Source organism: Urocampus carinirostris, chromosome 4 (assembly GCF_059441175.1).
Source record: "Urocampus carinirostris isolate Australia breed hairy pipefish chromosome 4, RoL_Ucar_1.0, whole genome shotgun sequence".
In the NCBI taxonomy this organism is placed as follows: Eukaryota; Metazoa; Chordata; class Actinopteri; order Syngnathiformes; family Syngnathidae; genus Urocampus; species Urocampus carinirostris.
This window is the reverse complement of record NC_142352.1, coordinates 49,591,093-49,609,501: the sequence shown is the minus strand read 5'-3', so window position 1 is coordinate 49,609,501 and position 18,409 is coordinate 49,591,093. Positions and strand designations below refer to the sequence as shown.

General features: G+C 41.1%; 1 protein-coding gene across 1 annotated transcript in view; it reads right to left on the bottom strand.

Annotated features, from left to right (window-relative positions):
* Nucleotides 1-348: 348 nt before the first annotated feature.
* Nucleotides 349-18,409, bottom strand: part of spata17 (spermatogenesis associated 17) — a 64,526-nt gene continuing 46,465 nt past the window's right edge. Inside the window, exons 8-10 of the mRNA XM_088333299.1 lie at nucleotides 14,734-14,864; nucleotides 11,499-11,611; nucleotides 349-977 (exon numbers count right to left, since the gene is read on the bottom strand). Of these exons, the coding sequence (XP_088189425.1) occupies nucleotides 11,533-11,611; nucleotides 14,734-14,864 (210 nt within the window). The 3' untranslated portion in view covers nucleotides 349-977; nucleotides 11,499-11,532. The remainder of the gene's footprint in view (nucleotides 978-11,498; nucleotides 11,612-14,733; nucleotides 14,865-18,409) is intronic.

The following is an 18,409-nucleotide window of genomic DNA, read 5'->3' as shown; positions in this document are numbered from 1 at the left end:
ACACACACACACACACACACACACACACACACACACACACACACACACACACACACACACACACACACACACGCACACGCACACGCACACGCACACGCACACGCACACGCACACGCACACGCACAAGCACACGCACACACACTCACAAACACACAAATAAAAGCAAACCGAGCTTAAATATGACATTACAGAGGGGAAAAATTTTAGCCAGCTTCTTGAACATGCACCTGAAGTCATAGTTTATAAAATGTTTTACTTCAAAGAAGCTGATGGTCAGAGAGACCTCTTTATCGAGGGCAAGGTCACATGGACCACGGAGCAAGGGTGAATGCCCTTTGGTCTAAGATTGGGGGGTGGGGGGGTGCATTAAATTCATCAGCTGTCATCAGCGTGATTACGTGTGGATGGCTGTTAAGTCGTGACAGGGCACAGCACATTAACACGGACAGCCTATCTTGCTGTGACACAGATGGGGATAGTAAACAAAGGTCCAGAAGTCACGAGCTATTTCCAGAGCTGTGATGGTCAAACCAGGGAGGCAGAGTATGCGACTAGTATCAAAAAAAAAAGGAAAAAGAAAGGACTATGCTAATGAAGTAACTTGGGGCTACAAAGCAAGGCTTAAGGCGATGATTACAAGCAGTGTAGGGTAACGTGGCAGCGTGCGTGATAGGGCTTCCGCTGGGATTTGAAAATAATTAGGAGCCTGGCTGGATAGCACGGCCAGATAATGTGGCTGCGGGGGAGGCATGGCCCTGGCGCAGTATGAAGATGATGAGTATCAAGGATGAGCTGTCCACTCCATCGGCCCTCTGAGCTGTGACAAAAAGCTCTGCTGGCTGCTGCCGGAGCTAGGGGTGCATCCGACAGTCGGGCGCTCGCGCTAATTACCATGCAGGCCGAGTGGAGAGCGCAAACAGACATAGGATGGAGCAACTGTCTGGCAGCAATAGGAATACAAGTGGGACAACACCTCCCTGCAAAAGAACAAGTTTTATCTGCTTAAAAAGATAAACGATATGAGAGAAACCCTTTAATCATATACAGTGCACCCGGAAAGTATTCACAGCGCTTTACTTTTTCCACATTTTGTTATGTTACAGCCTCATTCCAAATTGTATTAATTTAATCTCTTATCTCAAAATTCTACACAAAATACTCCATTATGACAATGTGAAAACGTTTTTTTTTATACTTTTTTTGAATTTATTAAAAATAGAAAAGGGCAGCACGGCGGGGCAGTGGTTAGCGCTTGTGCGGCACAGTTCATGTCATGGGAACCTGTCGTGGGTTCAAATCCAGCTCCAGACTTTCTGTGCGGAGTTTGTATGTTCTCCCCGTGCTTGCGTGGGTTTCCTCCGGGCACTCCGGTTTCCTCCCACATTCCAAAGACATGCATTTCAGGTGAATTGGCCGGTCCAAATTGTCCCTAGGTGTGAATGAGCGAATGAGTTGTCTGTCCCTGTGTGCCCTGCGATTGGCTGGCAACCAGTTCAGGGTGTCCCCTGCCCACTGCCCGATGATTGCTGGGATGGGCTCCAGCCCCCCGCGACCCTACTGAGGATAAGCGGTACGGCTAATGAGATGAGATGAAATAGAAAACTAAGAAATCACATTTACATAAGTATTCACAGCCTTTGCTTAATACTTTTTTGATCCACCTTTGGCAGCAAATACAGCCTCAAGTCTTTTTTAATATGATCCCACAAGTTTAGCACACCTATCTTTAGGCAGTTTTGCCCAATCTTCTTTGCAATATGTCTCAAGCTCAATTGGATTGGATGGGAGACGTTTGTGCACAGCCATTTTCAGATCTCTCCAGAGATGTTCGATCGGATTCAAGTCTGGACTCTGGCTGGGCCACTCCAGGACATTTACGGAGTGTTTCTGAAGCCAATCTTTTGAGATATTGGCTGTGTGCTTTGGGTCGTTGTCCTGCTGAAAAATGAACCTTCGCCCCAGCCTGAGGTCAAGAGCGCTCTGGAGCAGGTTTTCATCCAGGATATCTCTATATATTGCTGCATTCATTTTTCCTTCTATCCTGACAAGTCTGCCAGTTCCTACTGCTGAAAAACATCCCCACAGCATGATGCTGCCACCACCATGCTTCACTGTAGGAATGGTATTGGCCTGGTGATGAGCGGTGCCTGGTTTCCTCCAAACATGGCGCCTGGCATTCACACCAAAGAGTCTTTGTCTCATCAGACCAGAGAATTTTGTTTCTCATGGTCTGAGAGTCATTCAGGTGCTTTTTGTCAAATTCCAGACGGGCTTCCATGTTCCTTTTACTAAGGAGTGGCTTTTGTCTGGCCACTCTACCATACAGGCCTGATTGGTGGATTGCTGCAGAGATGGTTGTCCTTCTGAAAGGCTCTCATCTCTCCACAGAGGAACGCTGGAGCTCTGACAGAGTGACCATCAGGTTCTTGGTCACCTCCCTGACTAAGGCCCTTCTTCCCCGATCGCTCAGTTTAGAAGGCCGGCCAGCTCTAGGAAGAGTCCTGGTGGTTCCAAATGTCTTCCATTTACGAATAATGGAGGCCACTGTGCTCATTGGGACCTTCAAAGCAGCCAAAATTTTTCTGTATCCTTCCCCAGATTTGTGCCTCAAGACAATCCTGTCTCGCAGGTCTACAGACAGTTCTTTTGACTTCATGCTTGGTGTTTCTGCTCTGACATGCACACTCAACTGTGGGACCTTATATAGACAGGTGTGTGCCTTTCCAAATCATGTCCAATCAACTGAATTTACTGCAGGTGGATTCCAATTAAGCTGTAGAAAGATCTCAAGGATGATCAGTGGAAAAAAGATGCAACTGAGCTCAATTTTGAGCTTCATGGCAAAGGCTGTGAATACTTATGTAAATGTGATTTCTTAGTTTTCTATTTTTAATAAATTCAAAAAAAGTATAAAAAAAAACGTTTTCACATTGTCATAATGGAGTATTTTGTGTAGAATTTTGAGATAAGAGATTAAATTAATACAATTTGGAATGAGGCTGTAACATAACAAAATGTGGAAAAAGTAAAGCGCTGTGAATACTTTCCGGGTGCACTGTATATGATTAAAGGGTTTCTCTCATATCGTTTATCTTTTTTTTTTTTTCCTTTTTTTTTTTTGAATCTATTTTTAATAAATTCAAAAAAAGTAAAAAAAAAAAAACGTTTTCACATTGTCATAATGGGATATTTTGTGTAGAATTTTGAGATAAGAGATTAAATTAATACAATTTGGAATGAGGCTGTAACATAACAAAATGTGGAAAAAGTGAAGCGCTGTGAATACTTTCCGGATGCACTGTATATATGTATATGATTTGACATTAGCCTTTGAAATGTATCAGTTCCCAAAAAAATGTCAGATCACGTATGAATACATTATTTTTTAGGTAAATAGCTAGAGATTTATCTTTTTACTTTAGAAAATATTTAGCAGTTTTTGTTTTTCTGACGCGGGCAGAACTATAAACAACATGTTTTTGCTGAAGAATAGAACTACCAAAATAATCTAAAATTGCATTTTCTACAATACAATTTGGAATGAGGCTTTAACATAACAACATGTGGAAAAAGTGAAGCGCTGTGAATACTTTCCGGATGCACTGTACATTAGTTATTTTTGTACAATGCGTTTTTCACCCAAAAGAATAACTCAAAGTTTGGGTTCACATTAAACATAAGTATGTATGGTAGTACATTGTCAAAATTGTCACAGTTCACGTTTTAAGTGTGCCGGGCAATCAGAGGCAGTTTTAATCAAACTAGCTAATAAAGGCGAGGAAAAGTTTGCAAGCAGTGTTCCTGACTGTGATATGCTGTCAGTCAAATAGCTGGTGTGGGCAAATAAAATTAAATCGTTTTTTTGAGGAAAGTCAAAAGTGCGGAAAAAAATGCTGATCAACGGCGGGTACTCCGTGGATTGCTATCACTTCAGGGCTGCAGGTAGCGCTTACTGCGATGGCTGGGTTAACAACTGTGATGGTCCAGCTGGAGGGCTGATTTATCACACCTGCTGGTAATTACTATGAGCACTTTAAAGCAGTGACCACCGACCATCCAGTGTCTGTTCGTTCCCTGCCGTGTCAGAGGAAGCAAACAGCCCTACATTTTGCCTTTACCTAAACCACTATTATTGTTTGTATATTTTAGTTTTCTTCTTCCTCCATTGGAGCACCTTATGTTCATCTCCTATCTTTTCCCATTAAAAAAACTAACAAAAGTCAGGTGGTTTACGCAGCTGTATCGAGCCTTAAACTCGAACAAACAACTCTCTCAACTTACCCCTGCGGAGGCTGTTTATCACGCCAGATCCATTACCCATGAAACGGACGACCTGGAGCTACAACTCGTGGGAAACTTCTTTATTAATTACTCTTATTATCCGATGCTAGCATGCAGCAAGCCAGCCGCTCTCTAAATCACTTTCTTACTCTGAAAGGAGAAGCCCTCCAATTTTGTTTTACCTTTGTATAATGACAATAAAGACCATTTATTCAACTGATATTCTGTTTTTATTTTTAGATCTATAGTTGTTACTTTTTTACAGTAGTATACTCTAAGTCAGTAAGAACGTCATCTCGAGGTATGTGTGCTTCTCACTATATACAGTTCTTACAAAAAAAGAAACTAGGACGCAAAATACACTTCTTTAAAAAACCCGAAATCGAGATTGCAGTACGGGTCTGTAAAATTGCAATGAGTAATTTTTCAAAATTGTGCAGCCATAGTTATAGGTGAGAAGGTTTTCATTTTTACTTCATTATTGCACTATTTTTAATCATGTTGCCACATTGTTGAATACTTGAGACAATGATTTAAATAATTTATTAACAACATTAACTGTTAATTTCAGATTTCCATTTTGTGGGGTTGTATAATACATTATTTTAGAGGGACATGGTTTTAAGCTGATGTCAGGGATTTTCATTTTGAAAACATATATATATATATATATATATATATATATATATATTATACCACAACCATATCCCCCTAGTGGGAGTTGGCTAGAGTCATTTCTGACTCTTTTTGGGAGATTGATTCAAAGGAGGGGATTCCCAGCCCCCTCGCTCAACCCAACTGAGGTGTTGGTAGTCATTAGGTGACCAAACCCCCCAATTCCAACACCTAATGCTGAACGCCAAGCAGGGAGGCAATGAGTACCAATGTTGTAAGTCTTAGGGGCCGGTCACACAGACATTTGCGGCTGAATCACGGCTAAAATTTTGCGTTTTTTTTTTTTGCCCGTGGTTGCCCGGGATGGAAAATGCGCAAAATTGGCCAACCCGCTGTTGATCTGTGGTATGGCCGGAAAAAAGACGCCGGCAACTGTTCCGCTTCCTCTCATCGCATCATTTGCGCATCATTTCCGTGTTTAGACCACGTGTATAAAAACTGCCGAGCCGGTGTTGTGCCCAAATCCGAGTCCTACGCAACACCCATAACCGCCCCACCCCCCCGCGTGACTTTTTCATCCACGTTTTAACAAACGCATTTTGTAGAATACGATCGCACTTTATTGTTTAAATAAACGCGTTATTTAGACTAGGATCTCCCAATTGTTATAATTAGCTCGATTTATAGTTTTAATAAGCGTTTTATATAGAATACGATCGCTTTCGTTGGAAGCGCAGCAGAATGCGCGTTAACGCGAGGGGGGGAGGATTTTATATACGGTGTGCATTACCGTTCGATTACGTTCACAACAAAAACAAAGACGGAATGGTTTAAGTTGTATTACATTTCCAACAAATGCAAGACAAAGTTTTTTTTTTTTTGGTTTGAACAAATTTATTGACACTATATATTCGCCATCACATTCCCTAAAAGTGAGATTAAACGAGGTAAATGTGGTTGTAATAGCGAGGGGAAGCTAATCTCGGAAACGGACTGTAGAAACACAGTCCCGTGAAGATCAAGATTTCAAGCTATGGCATCAGTTTTATTTTATTATCTTCATAAGGACTGTCAATAAATAAAAATGGATTGAGACGAGGTCACTACGCTGACTGGGGGGCGGGGGTGAGGTTTAAGGGTTGTTGGTCTATCTTCTTTATTCATTATTCATTATCGATCAGATCATAATACGCTACAAAGCTTAGGAGCCGAAATTCTTACTCTCAGCCAAAAGGCCAAATTAAGGTCCTAGCATTAAAGCGTTGCTGAGATCATTGCGAATGCACCGAAAGATTTATTCGAAATGAAGAGAAACTATGCTGACGGGGATCCATGTTCACCCCTTTGACGTCACGAGCACAACTGACGTGTGTTTGGCATTCGCGCTGTTTATACGCGGAGAAAGGCGTTTGAGTGTCACACGCTTAACACGCTAATTTCACATAATAACACCGCGATACAGGCGCAGAACATGCTATTACCATGCTCCACCCACGATTACCCGCTGAAATTTCCCGTCCTACCCATGTGTAACCACGCCCTGGCCGCGGCCAGAGCACGTCGTTCCGCGTCATTTCCGCGTCATTTCCTCGTGTTGACCACGTGTGCGGCACGCGGTTTAAACACGTGCTCAAACTTTTGAGCTGCTCAAAAGTTTTGAACGCGGCCAACCACGTGAAAATTTGCGACCGCAAGGAAAGCACAGCTCTATCTCGTCTATATGGCGGTCTCTAAACGTCCAACAGCGCCCAACGGTATCTGCCTCAATACGCTCGGGAAAGGCAGCGTACCCGCGCTCTGAAGTATTGAGCAGGGCAAAATAGTTTTGCGCTGCCACCCGCGCGCGAATTTCCGAACTCGTGTCAAGCACCGCTGTATCTCGTCTGAATGGCGAACTCAATGCGTCCAATAGCGTCCGCCTCAAAGGCAGAAATTTCTGGCCGTGATTCAGCCGCAAATGTCTGTGTGACCGGCCCCTTAGGTATGACTCGGCCGAGGCTTGAACCAGCGACCTCCCAGTCTCGGAGCGGGCACCCTACCATCTAGGCTACCGAGTTGGTAGCCTAAAACATAATTATCATCATAATTATCAATATTTGCTTTCTATTTTCTGACACATGCAGAACTATAAATAAAAACCTTTTCTTAGTAAAATTAAGCAAAATCTAAAACGGCATATTTCTCTCTCTCTCTCTCTGTATATATATATATATATATATATATATATATATATATAAAAATACATACAACCCGCGGTGCAGATGATGAATGAATGAACGAATATATTTTAATATATATATATATATATATATATATATATATATATATATATATATATATATATATATACAGTGCATCCGGAAAGTATTCACAGCGCTTCACTTTTTCCACATTTTGTTATGTTACAGCCTCATTCTAAATTGTATTAATTTAATCTCTTGTCTAAAAATTCTACACAAAATACTTCATTATGACAATCTGAAAACGTTTTTTTTATATACTTTTTTTGAATTTATTAAAAATAGAAAACTAAGAAATCACATTTACATAAGTATTCACAGCCTTTGCCATGAAGCTCAAAATTGAGCTCAGGTGCATCTTTTTTCCACTGATCATCCTTGAGATCTTTCTACAGCTTAATTGGAGTCCACCTGCAGTAAATTCAGTTGATTGGACATGATTTGGAAAGGCACATACCTGTCTATATAAGGTCCCACAGTTGAGTGTGCATGTCAGAGCACAAACACCAAGCATGAAGTCAAAATAACTGTCTGTAGACCTGCGAGACAGGATTGTCTTGAGGCACAAATCTGGGGAAGGATACAGAAAAATTTCTGCTGCTTTGAAGGTCCAAATTACCACAGTGTCCTCCATTATTCGTAAATGGAAGACATTTGGAACCACCAGGACTCTTCCTAGAGCTGGCCGGCTTTCTAAACTGAGCGATCGGGGAAGAAGGGCCTTAGTCAGGGAGGTGACCCCATGGTCACTCTGTCAGAGCTCCAGCGTTCCTCTGTGGAGAGAGGAGAGCCTTCCAGAAGGACAACCATCCCTGCAGCAATCCACCAATCAGGCCTGTACGGTAAAGTGGCCAGACGAAAGCCACTCCTTAGTAAAAGGAACATGGAAGCCCGTCTGGAATTTGACAAAAAGCACCTGAATGACTCTCAGACCATGAGAAACAAGATTCTCTGGTCTGATGAGACAAAGATTGAACTCTTTGGTGTGAATGCCAGGCGCAACGTTTGGAGGAAACCAGGCACCGCTCATCACCAGGCCAATACCATCCCTACAGTGAAGCATGGTGGTGGCAGCATCATGCTGTGGGGATGTTTTTCAGCAGCAGGAACTGGCAGACTAGTCAGGATAGAAGGAAAAATGAATGCAGCAATATATAGAGATATCCTGGATGAAAACCTGCTCCAGAGCGCTATTGACCCCAGGCTGGGGCGAAGGTTCATTTTTCAGCAGGACAACGACCCAAAGCACACAGCCAAGATCTCAAAAGATTGGCTTCAGAAACACTCCGTGAATGTCCTGGAGTGGCCCAGCCAGAGTCCAGACTTGAATCCGATCGAACATCTCTGGAGAGATCTGAAAATGGCTGTGCACAAACGTCTCCCATCCAACCTGATTGAGCTTGAGACTTATTGCAAAGAAGAATGGGCAAAACTGCCCAAAGATAGGTGTGCTAAACTTGTGGCATCATATTAAAAAAGACTTGAGGCTGTATTTGCTGCCAAAGGTGGATCAACAAAGTATTAAGCAAAGGCTGTGAATACTTATGTAAATGTGATTTCTTAGTTTTCTATTTTAAATAAATTCAAAAAAAGTAAAAAAAAAACCTTTTTCACATTTTCATAATGGAGTATTTTGTGTAGAATTTTGAGATAAGAGATTAAATTAATACAATTTGGAATGAGGCTGTAACATAACAAAATGTGGAAAAAGTGAAGCGCTGTGAATACTTTCCGGATGCACTGTATATATGTATATGATTTGACATTAGCCTTTGAAATGTATCAGTTCCCAAAAAAATGTCAGATCACGTATGAATACATTATTTTTTAGGTAAATAGCTAGAGATTTATCTTTTTACATTAGAAAATATTTAGCAGTTTTTGTTTTTCTGACGCGGGCAGAACTATAAACAACATGTTTTTGCTGAAGAATAGAACTACCAAAATAATCTAAAATTGCATTTTCTGAACACCAATTACTGACATAAAATCTATGTAATACAATACAGATAATATATATATATTTTTAATTCAATAATATGGTAAATAAAATAAGCAGAATTACTGGCCAACTTCACAAATTTACTTTGAACGTTTGTAATTTTACTTATTGGTACCGTAAAATTCATACTATAAGCCGCAACTTTTCCCCCAAACTTTCAACCCTGTGGCTTATGCAAAGATAATAATAATAATAATAATAATTTCCTTGTATTGTCATTCTGTGTAACAATGTACACAGAACGAAATGTCGATTGCACCTGACCCGTTGTAGCGAGCCGATGCAGCCGCAGCCAACAGAGGGCGCCGCCGACCACTTTTTAAGTCTTAGGAATGACTCGGCCGGGGCGCGAACCCGAACCTCCCAGTCTCAAAGCGGGCGCCTTATGCGGCCTATTTAGAAATCTTTTTGGGTGCCCGAGCAATAAAGGTAAGATTGAGACACTTGGAATATATTTATGAGGAAGATGCAAGTTTAATGTAACTTTGCGCTTTGTTAATGAATAAAACATGCATGAACAGACTCTAATCGCGGAAAAGGTGTCAATCGAAATGAGAGTGCAAACTACCATATTGGGAATCATTTTACCAGTCTGTTTATTTGCAAAGAACGGATTACAAAGTGCAACGTCCAATGAGGCAGAAATGTTAAAGGTGGATTTCTATTTGTGTCGGTATTATCTTGTGTTTTGGAGTCTATATTTTACAAGTTTGGATTCTATGGATGGTCATTGGGGGCAAAACTATTTGTTCCAAAATGATACGGAACACATTGTACAATATGCATTGCATCACTTGTAGCTTGCTTATTTTTAGCGTGTAAACTTATTAAATCCATATTATCAGAACAGACACGTTGAGCCCCCTTCTGTTGCTCTTCTTTCTCCCTTTTCTTCTCGATTATTTTACGCCTTGTTTCCGGGCAATTGAGTCTGGGTGGTGCTGGCAGTGTGTAGAAGGGGTAATGGGGTTGGGGTAGAACTGCTGAGAAATTTGTGTGCGCGAATGGACATGTATGAATGCATGTGCGCATGCTGGGAAGTGAGCTAATAAAGGACGGTGATCCATAAAAGGCCTTGAGCAAAGACACAGTCAATTACCCAATGCCTGGACCACACCGCAGGGCCCACGCGTGCGCGAGCTCGCTCTCCAACTCGCTAACACGAACACACAAACGCAGCTCATTTACGTATACATTGAGAAGGGGCAATAGAGGGCATAACTGGGAATTGTGTCGGCGTAGGCGGTTGGGTGTACATATGCATGTGAAAGAGAGCGGCGATTTATTAAATTGCTGTCACTTTTGACAAATTTGTCCAACTCAAATTGAAAGGGCTTGACTGAACCAAGTGTCTGTTTTCCTTCATTTTAGTCCAAGGAAAAACATAGTGTTGCACTTGAGGCAGGCACCCTGTCAACCCCTGAATCAATCCCAATCTTTTGTCTATAACTTTATGATCAGTGAGTATTTCTACCATTTGTTAAACCATAAGCTAGACTTGTATCATTTGATAAAGTTTACGACAGTGGTGGGCAAACTACAGCCCGTGGACCACATATGGCCTGTTAATGTTTTCTATCCAGCGCCAATTAAATTGTCAAAGGTATTAACAAAGACTCTTTTTTTTTCAATAAGGCACACAACGTGTAGTCTTCCTCCCCACAATTATGCAGACATGTTAAAATGATTCCACACACCGGGGGACTTGAAAAATTTGTCTCAAAGTTAACTGATTTGGCTTATTTTGTTTAGGGCTGTGACGTTATTGAAAAAACACATCAATTCCAACATGGAGAATCCTGTTACCTAACGAGAGGTAGTGCTTAGAAATTAGGACATATAAATATTTGCTATATTTAAGAGTGTTTCAAGACATGATTAGCTCAAATTGTCTTTTGTAGACGGATAAGAAAAGAAATATAAAATATAAATGTGTGCATGCTTATTTGTTCAAAAAAACACATCATCGCTGCCATTCTGTTATTCATTTTTACAAGAGTGGAATCTATAAAAAAAGTTATAGAAAGAGAAAATGCAAAAAGAAAAATAAATAAATAATTAAAGGTTTCATCTTCTTGAAATGCCAGCAAATGAGAAAAATTGGATAGTACATTATCAATGCATCACCATGTTTTGCCGTGGTTTCAAATGTAAGACTCTGTACCGGAAGATCCAAAAGAATCAATTTTTTTTTATGTAGGCCCAGCCCCCAGGCTGAATTCTAAACCTATTGTGGCCCTTGACTCAAAAAGATTGACCCCTTGGTTTAAAATCAAACTCAGTAATAGTAGGTAACCCTGCTTCAAAAATGACTTCTGAAGTTCTCTGAATAAATTTGTATTTATAATTGCTAACCCTACCTTCTGTCGGTATTGGTGTATGAAATATTGAACACTATGCGGAGGTCTTAGCATTGTCTGGATGAGGAATGGCAGTGCTGCTGCGGTCCAAATGGTGGCTCACACTTCCTGGTCTTCGGGTTGACCAACAGTCAGACACAGAAAACAAACACAAGACATGATATAAATCACTTTGCACACTATATGGGTCAATGCTACATGAAATATTGTGTTCTGTATTACAAGCAGATTTTGTGCCTTCGTGTGGACTTTCCATCACTTTAAAGGACAATTTTGGCCTTCCTCATGTATTGAACTGAATTACAAAGGTCATAAAAACAAAATAAAATAATTGACCTCCTTGTTCGAATACCAGAGAACTTTACATGTACACACTTGCTTCCCCGCAAAATACTTGAGATCTGATATGAACCGCAAGCTTTTTTTCACCTGGCATTGCTACAAGTAACCAAATCTCCATGTCAGACCATTTCATCCTCTTCTTAGCATATTCCGTTGTTTGATTAAAACGGTGCTAAATACCAAATACGAGTACAGTGGCTGGAAAACATAGTCTTTTGTTCTGTTGCCAGGGAAACTATAGCGCTCAAAAGATCAAGTGGAGGGTTAATACGAGCACTTCACACACAGCTGAGTCTATTAGTCCGTGAGAAGTAATGATGTTATAATCAAGTGAATAACTAAGTCACAAATACACTACAAATACACAGGGTTGGGTAGGGTTACTTTAACTTGGTTGCTTTCAATTACTTTTGGATTACTCCAATACCAAATGTGCTGATAAAAGACAAAAGAAACTAAAGATGAATACAATTACTAAATTTTGTGCAGGCTTGGGGAGTAACGGAATACATGGAACGGCAAAAATTATGTTGGCAAGCTGTATGGATTTATTTTTATTTTGTTACTGTCGCATTTTACGTTAGTTTTGCCGGAGATCAAAGACAGGAGAGAAAGCTTACCACGTGTTGTGAGTCATAATTTCATTCATATTCAGTTTCTTTTGTCTTTAATTAGCATATTTGGTATTGGAGTAATCCAAAAGTAATTGAAAGTAATCAAGTTAAAGTAACCCTACCCAACCCTGCAAATACAGTGGGACCTCGCTACTTCGCGGTTCGACGTTCGTGGCTTCAGAGCTTCGCGGTCTGTAAGGGTTTAAAAAAAAAAAAAAAAATCTTTCACTTGCCAAGGTCTCCGCGCAACGGAGCGAGTTCGGCTGACGCGGCGTCACACGGCGCGACGCGAGAAAAGGCGGCGGGCGTGATCGGGCTACCCCCGTAACTGGGAGGAGCCCGCTCGTCCGACGACCCCAGTAGCGTGGCGCGACGACAGGCGGCCGTCCGCGCAACTGTGTCGGTGTCGTGCGTATCGCGCCCGAAAGTACCCGCGCCGCGGGTTAGGGGCTCGCTCGTGGCAGCGACTGAACGGCACCCATGTTGCGGCGCAAGTAAAAACCCTGTCGTGAATTTGTCTCCGATCGTCCCGGGCGGACGTAAAATCGCCCAGCTGTACGACTCTTAGCGGTGGATCACTCGGCTCGTGCGTCGGTGAAGAACGCGGCTAGCTGCAAGAACTAATGTGATTTGCAGCTGCGATTGGCTGGCAACCAGTTCAGGGTGTCCCCTGCCCACTGCCCGGAGATGGCTGGGATGGGCTCCAGCCCCCCTGCGAACCGAATCAGGATAAGCGGTGCAGATAATGAGATGAGATTTATTTATTTATTTATTTTTTTGAAGGGGCTTCGTAGATTTTCACTTTTAGTGGGTGGTTTTGGTCCCCATTAACCGGGTCTAAAAAAGAATAATTCAAAAATAAATAAATAAATATTATATATATATATATATATATATATATATATATATATATTTTTTTTTTTTTTTTTTTTTTTTGAAGGTGCGCCGCTACTTCGCGGATTTTCACTTATCGCGGGTGGTTTTGGTCCCCATTAAACGCGATAACCAAGGTCCCACTGTACACTAGTTACATGCACACACAATGGTCTTAATTGCACAGAACGCCTGCGCCACTGTTAGTAAGCTATATGCTTGGCTATACAAATAAAGATGACTTGACTTGACTTGGAAGCTGTCTTGAGATAATTCGAAGAGTATGCTCAGTATGTCTTATGGGCATGGATTCTTCTGGTACATAAATCATAGGCATTTTGAATTTAAAAAAAAAAAAAAAGAAAGAAAAAAATAATGATAACATCATGCAATTTTCAAAATAAACGATGGTGTTTGAAACGTGCAATCATCTGAATGTTGAATATACATACTGTTATGGAGCTGTTAGAATATGTTTAGCAATCATGACAATGATTATACATACTGCAATGTTTTGTTCCAAACTCTTTTTATGCTTTACGATTGCACGGACTCAAACTTGTCCTTAGTTCTGAAAGCATAAAATATTTTGAGCTAAAGGCCGCTTATGCATGTATTCTTAGACCCCCCCACCAAAAAAAATAAAATAAAAGGCTCATAGGATATCGATTAGTAGCAACTAGTGAGGCTGAGAACCAAAATGTAAAGCGGATATTGTGTTGCAGTAAATAGGCTTGCATTCAATTTCCAAAAAACACCTTGTTTTTTAGATATTTTGATTTGTTTTTTAATGTGAAAAAAAGGTAAAAAGGCAAAAATAGTCGTAGATGATTTTCCTCGTTTTAAGATTTTTTTTCACGCACACATACAGTCACCCCCACCCAACACACAGACACAAAGCCTTCGGTGAACTGCCCTTGTGATAGCATTTGCTGGGTGTCGTCTACTACAGAACACAATCCAGATGAAAATCTGCATATTATCAAAACTGCGGAATTTAAACCGCAATACAGCGAGGGATTACAGTCCTCAAAATAGGGATTTTTTTTTCCGGTGAAACACTTAATTCCGCTTAAACAAATAAACTCAGAACATCAGGGTTTAAAATATACAAAACATCCTTTAGTTTTAAATGAAAAACATTATTACAAAGATAAATCAAAATGTCCAAAAACTACACAATGGGTCTGACTCCTGTACAGCAAACCAATACTGTTTTGGGTTGGGCAATTGCTCGAGTGAGACAAAATAACTGACTACACTGGCGGTAAAATGATGCACTGGCCATCAGACAGACTAGCCATCAGATAGACAGACAAAGCCCATTCAGATATTCATCAAGATATTAAACATTGGTGCTGATTCTTTTAAATTCTAATAGAAAGAAGCATAGCAGTTTAACTCACGGTGTACTACTGAAGAGTCGCAACTTATTCTGCGCCTCCTCCAAGTAGGCGCTCGACGTCCGCTTACTTGCAGGGAGCTCTGGAAAACGTATACTTTGCTCATATAGCTGGCCAAGGTCTCTGACGCGAACCTGAAATAACCAAAGAGAAGACATGTTTTATTCTTATATACAGTGGTTTGTTAAAACTAATTGCCCCTCTTGAACTTTGTGACCCTTTTCCACATTTCAGACTTCAAACATCAAGATATGAAACAAATTTCTTGTGAAGCATCAGCAATAAGTGGGAAACGATCATGAAGTTGAACACGCTTGATTGGATATTCTAAACTTTTTTTAACAAATAAAAAATGAAAAAGTGGGTGCTAAAAAATATTCAGTCCCTTTAATTTTAGCGCAGCTAACTCTGTCCAGAATTTCAGTGAGGATCTCTGAATGATTCAATGTTGATCTAAATGACTAAAGATTATAAATGGAATCCACCTGTGTGTAATCAAGTGTATAAATGCACCTGCACTGTGATAGTCTCAGAGGTCTGTTTAAAGCGCAGAAAGCATCATGAAGAACAAGCAACACACCAGGCAGGTCAGAGATACTGTTGTGGAGAAGTTTAAAGCTGGATTTGGATACAAAAAGATTTCCCAAGCTTTAAACATCCCAAGGAGCACTGTGCAAGCAATAATATTGAAATGGAAGGAGTATCAGACCATTGCAAATCTACCAAGTCCGGGCTGTCCCCCTAAACTTTCAGCTCATACAAGGGGAAAACTGATCAGAGATGCAGCCAAGAGGCCCATGATCAATCTGGATGAATTGCAGAGGTCTACAGCTGAGAATCTGGGAGAATTTGTCCATAGGACAACAATCAGTCGTATATTGCACAAATCTAGCCTTTATGGAAGAGGGGAAAGAAGGAAGCCATTTCTGAAAGATGTCCATAAAAAGTGCAGTTTAAAGTTTGCCTCAAGCCACCTGGGAGACACACCAAACATGTGGAAGAAGGTGCTCTGGCCAGATGAGACCAAAATAGGCATTATGTTTGACGTAAAAGTAGCAGAGCTCATCACCGTCAACACGCCATCCCCACAGTCAAGCATGGTGGTGGCAGCATCAAGGTTTGGGCTTGTTTTTCTTTAGCAGGGACAGGCAAGATGGTTAAAATTTATGGGAAGATGGATGGAGCCAAATACAGGACCATTCTGGAAGAAAACCTGATGGAGTCCGCAAAAGACCCGAGACTGGGACGGAGATTTGTCTTCCAAAAAGACAATGATCCAAAACATAAAGCAAAAGCTACAATGGAATTGTTCACAAAAAAACATATCAAGGTGTTAGAATGGCCAAGTCAAAGTCCAGACCTCAAACCAATTGAGAATCTGTGGAAAGAACTGAAAACTGATGTATTCCATCCAACCTCACTAAGCTCGAGCTGTTTTGCACGGAGGAATGGGCACAAATATCAGTTTCTCGATGTGCAAAACTGATTGAGATATACTCCAAGCGACTTGCAGCTGTAATCGCAGCAAAAGGTGGCGCTACAAAGTATTAACTCAATGGGGCTAAATAATTTTGCACACACACTTTTCCTTTTTTTATTTGTTAAAAAAGTTTAAAATATCCAACAAAGTGTGTTCCATTTCATGATTGTCTTCCACTTTTTGTTTATTCTTCACAAGAAATTACAGTTTTATATCTTTATGTTTGAAGTCTGAAATGTGGCAAAAGGTCACAAAGTTCAAGGGGGCCAAATAGTTTTGCAAGCCACTGTAATTCAGCTTCTCTGTTTCCCCGGGGTGGGCCGTCAGGGCATGGACGGCCTTCTATGCTGGCCAGGAAAATATCTTAATCTAGTAATGTTAATTATGTTTTGTCCATGAGTACTTACTCAATAATTTCAAATTGTCTAACAGCATCCTTTTATTTTCCCCTGGTTGTGCTTTCTTCAGACTGCACTTTCATATTTAAGCATTTAAGCACATTTCAGCCTTAATTGTTGCCTTCAAAATCAGTAATGCAGGCCCTGAGGCAAAAAAATGAGTGACGATAAAGCTGTTGGTTTAACCAATCAGATTCTGAGTTGTCAGGCCAGGCCCTGCTAGCGGGCATTCGGAATCGTCAGCGGTTTCACAAACTATAATTGGCTATGGGGGCGGTAACGGCAGTATAGATGCTGCCCTACTTATGAACAAAATGGGTTATAGACGATCGTTCGTAAGTTGAATTTGTTCGTAAGTTGTGTCAGTGCTATATTTTGTACGGAATGTATGTTTAAGGTTTACATAACAATGTTTAGGGCTTGTATTAGTAACCTGCATTGTTGGGTGATTTAAATGTGAAGCTTGTGGAAACATGGGAGGTGCAAGAGTCAGTGAAAGAAATGAAAGAGGGGAAGGCACCTGGGTTGGATGGTTGTACTGCTGAATGCCTGAAAAAAGGTGGCACAGCTATGATTGACTGGTTAGTACGCTTGTTGAATGTATGCTTTTTAAGTGGTGTGGTTCCTGTTGATTGGTGTAGTGCATGTGTGGTGCCATTGTATAAGGGTAAAGGTGATAAGTATGAATGTAGCAATTCGAGAGGTATCAGTTTGTTGTCTAGGCCGGGTAAGCTGTATGGAAGAGTCTTGATTAAGAGAGTGAGAGAAAGAACGAATGAGGTGGTGATGGAGGAGCAGAGTGGTTTCAGGAAAGGAAGAGGATGTGTGGATCAGATGTTTGCAGTACGACAGGTGTGTGAGAAATATTTTGCAAAAGGTAAGGATGTTTATTTGGCTTTCATGGACTTGGAAAAGGCGTATGACAGAGTTGATAGAGAGGCGTTGTGGCAAGTGATGGTGATGTATGGAGTGGGTGGAAAGTTGTTGGAAGCATTGAAGATGAAGATATGAACAGCAAAGCATGTGTAAGAGTAGGGAGCGAGACAAGTGAGTGGTTCCCTGTGTTGACTGGTGTGAGACAAGGGTGTGTGATGTCACCATGGCTGTTTAATGTGTACATGGATGGTGTGGTGAGAGAGGTGAATGCAAGAGTATTTGGCAGAGGTGTAGAGATGATGGATAACCGTGGAACAGTGTGGCAGGTAAGTCAGTTGTTGTTTGCAGATGACACAGCGCTTGTGGCTGATTCTGAGGAAATATTGAGAAGGTTGGTAACGGAGTTTGGAAGAGTATGTGATAGGCGTAATTTATGTGTCAATGTTGGAAAGAGTAAGGTGATGAAGTGTTCACGTGATGGAGGGCGCATGACGTTAGAAATCAGGTTGCATGGACAGGTGCTGGAAGAAGTTGAAAGCTTTAGGTACTTGGGTTGTGATATGGCTGCAGTTGGTGGAATGGAGTGCGAGGTATTGCACAGAGTGAATCAAGGAAGCAAGGTTTTGGGTGCTCTGAGGAGAGTGATGAACAACAAGAGTATAAGTATGGATGTTAAGAGGGGACTGTATGAGAGTGTGATTGTGCCGATTGTGTTGTATGGTGCAGAGACTTGGAGCCTGAACGCAGATTTAAGAAGGGAATTGAATGTTTTTGAGATGACGTGTTTGAGGACTATGTTGGGAGTGACAAGATTGGATAGATTGAGAAATGAAATTGTGAGAGACAGAACTGGAGTAGTCGTGGAACTGAGCAAGCGTGTTGGTAAGAGAGTACTCGGTTGGTTTGGACACATGGAGAGGATGAA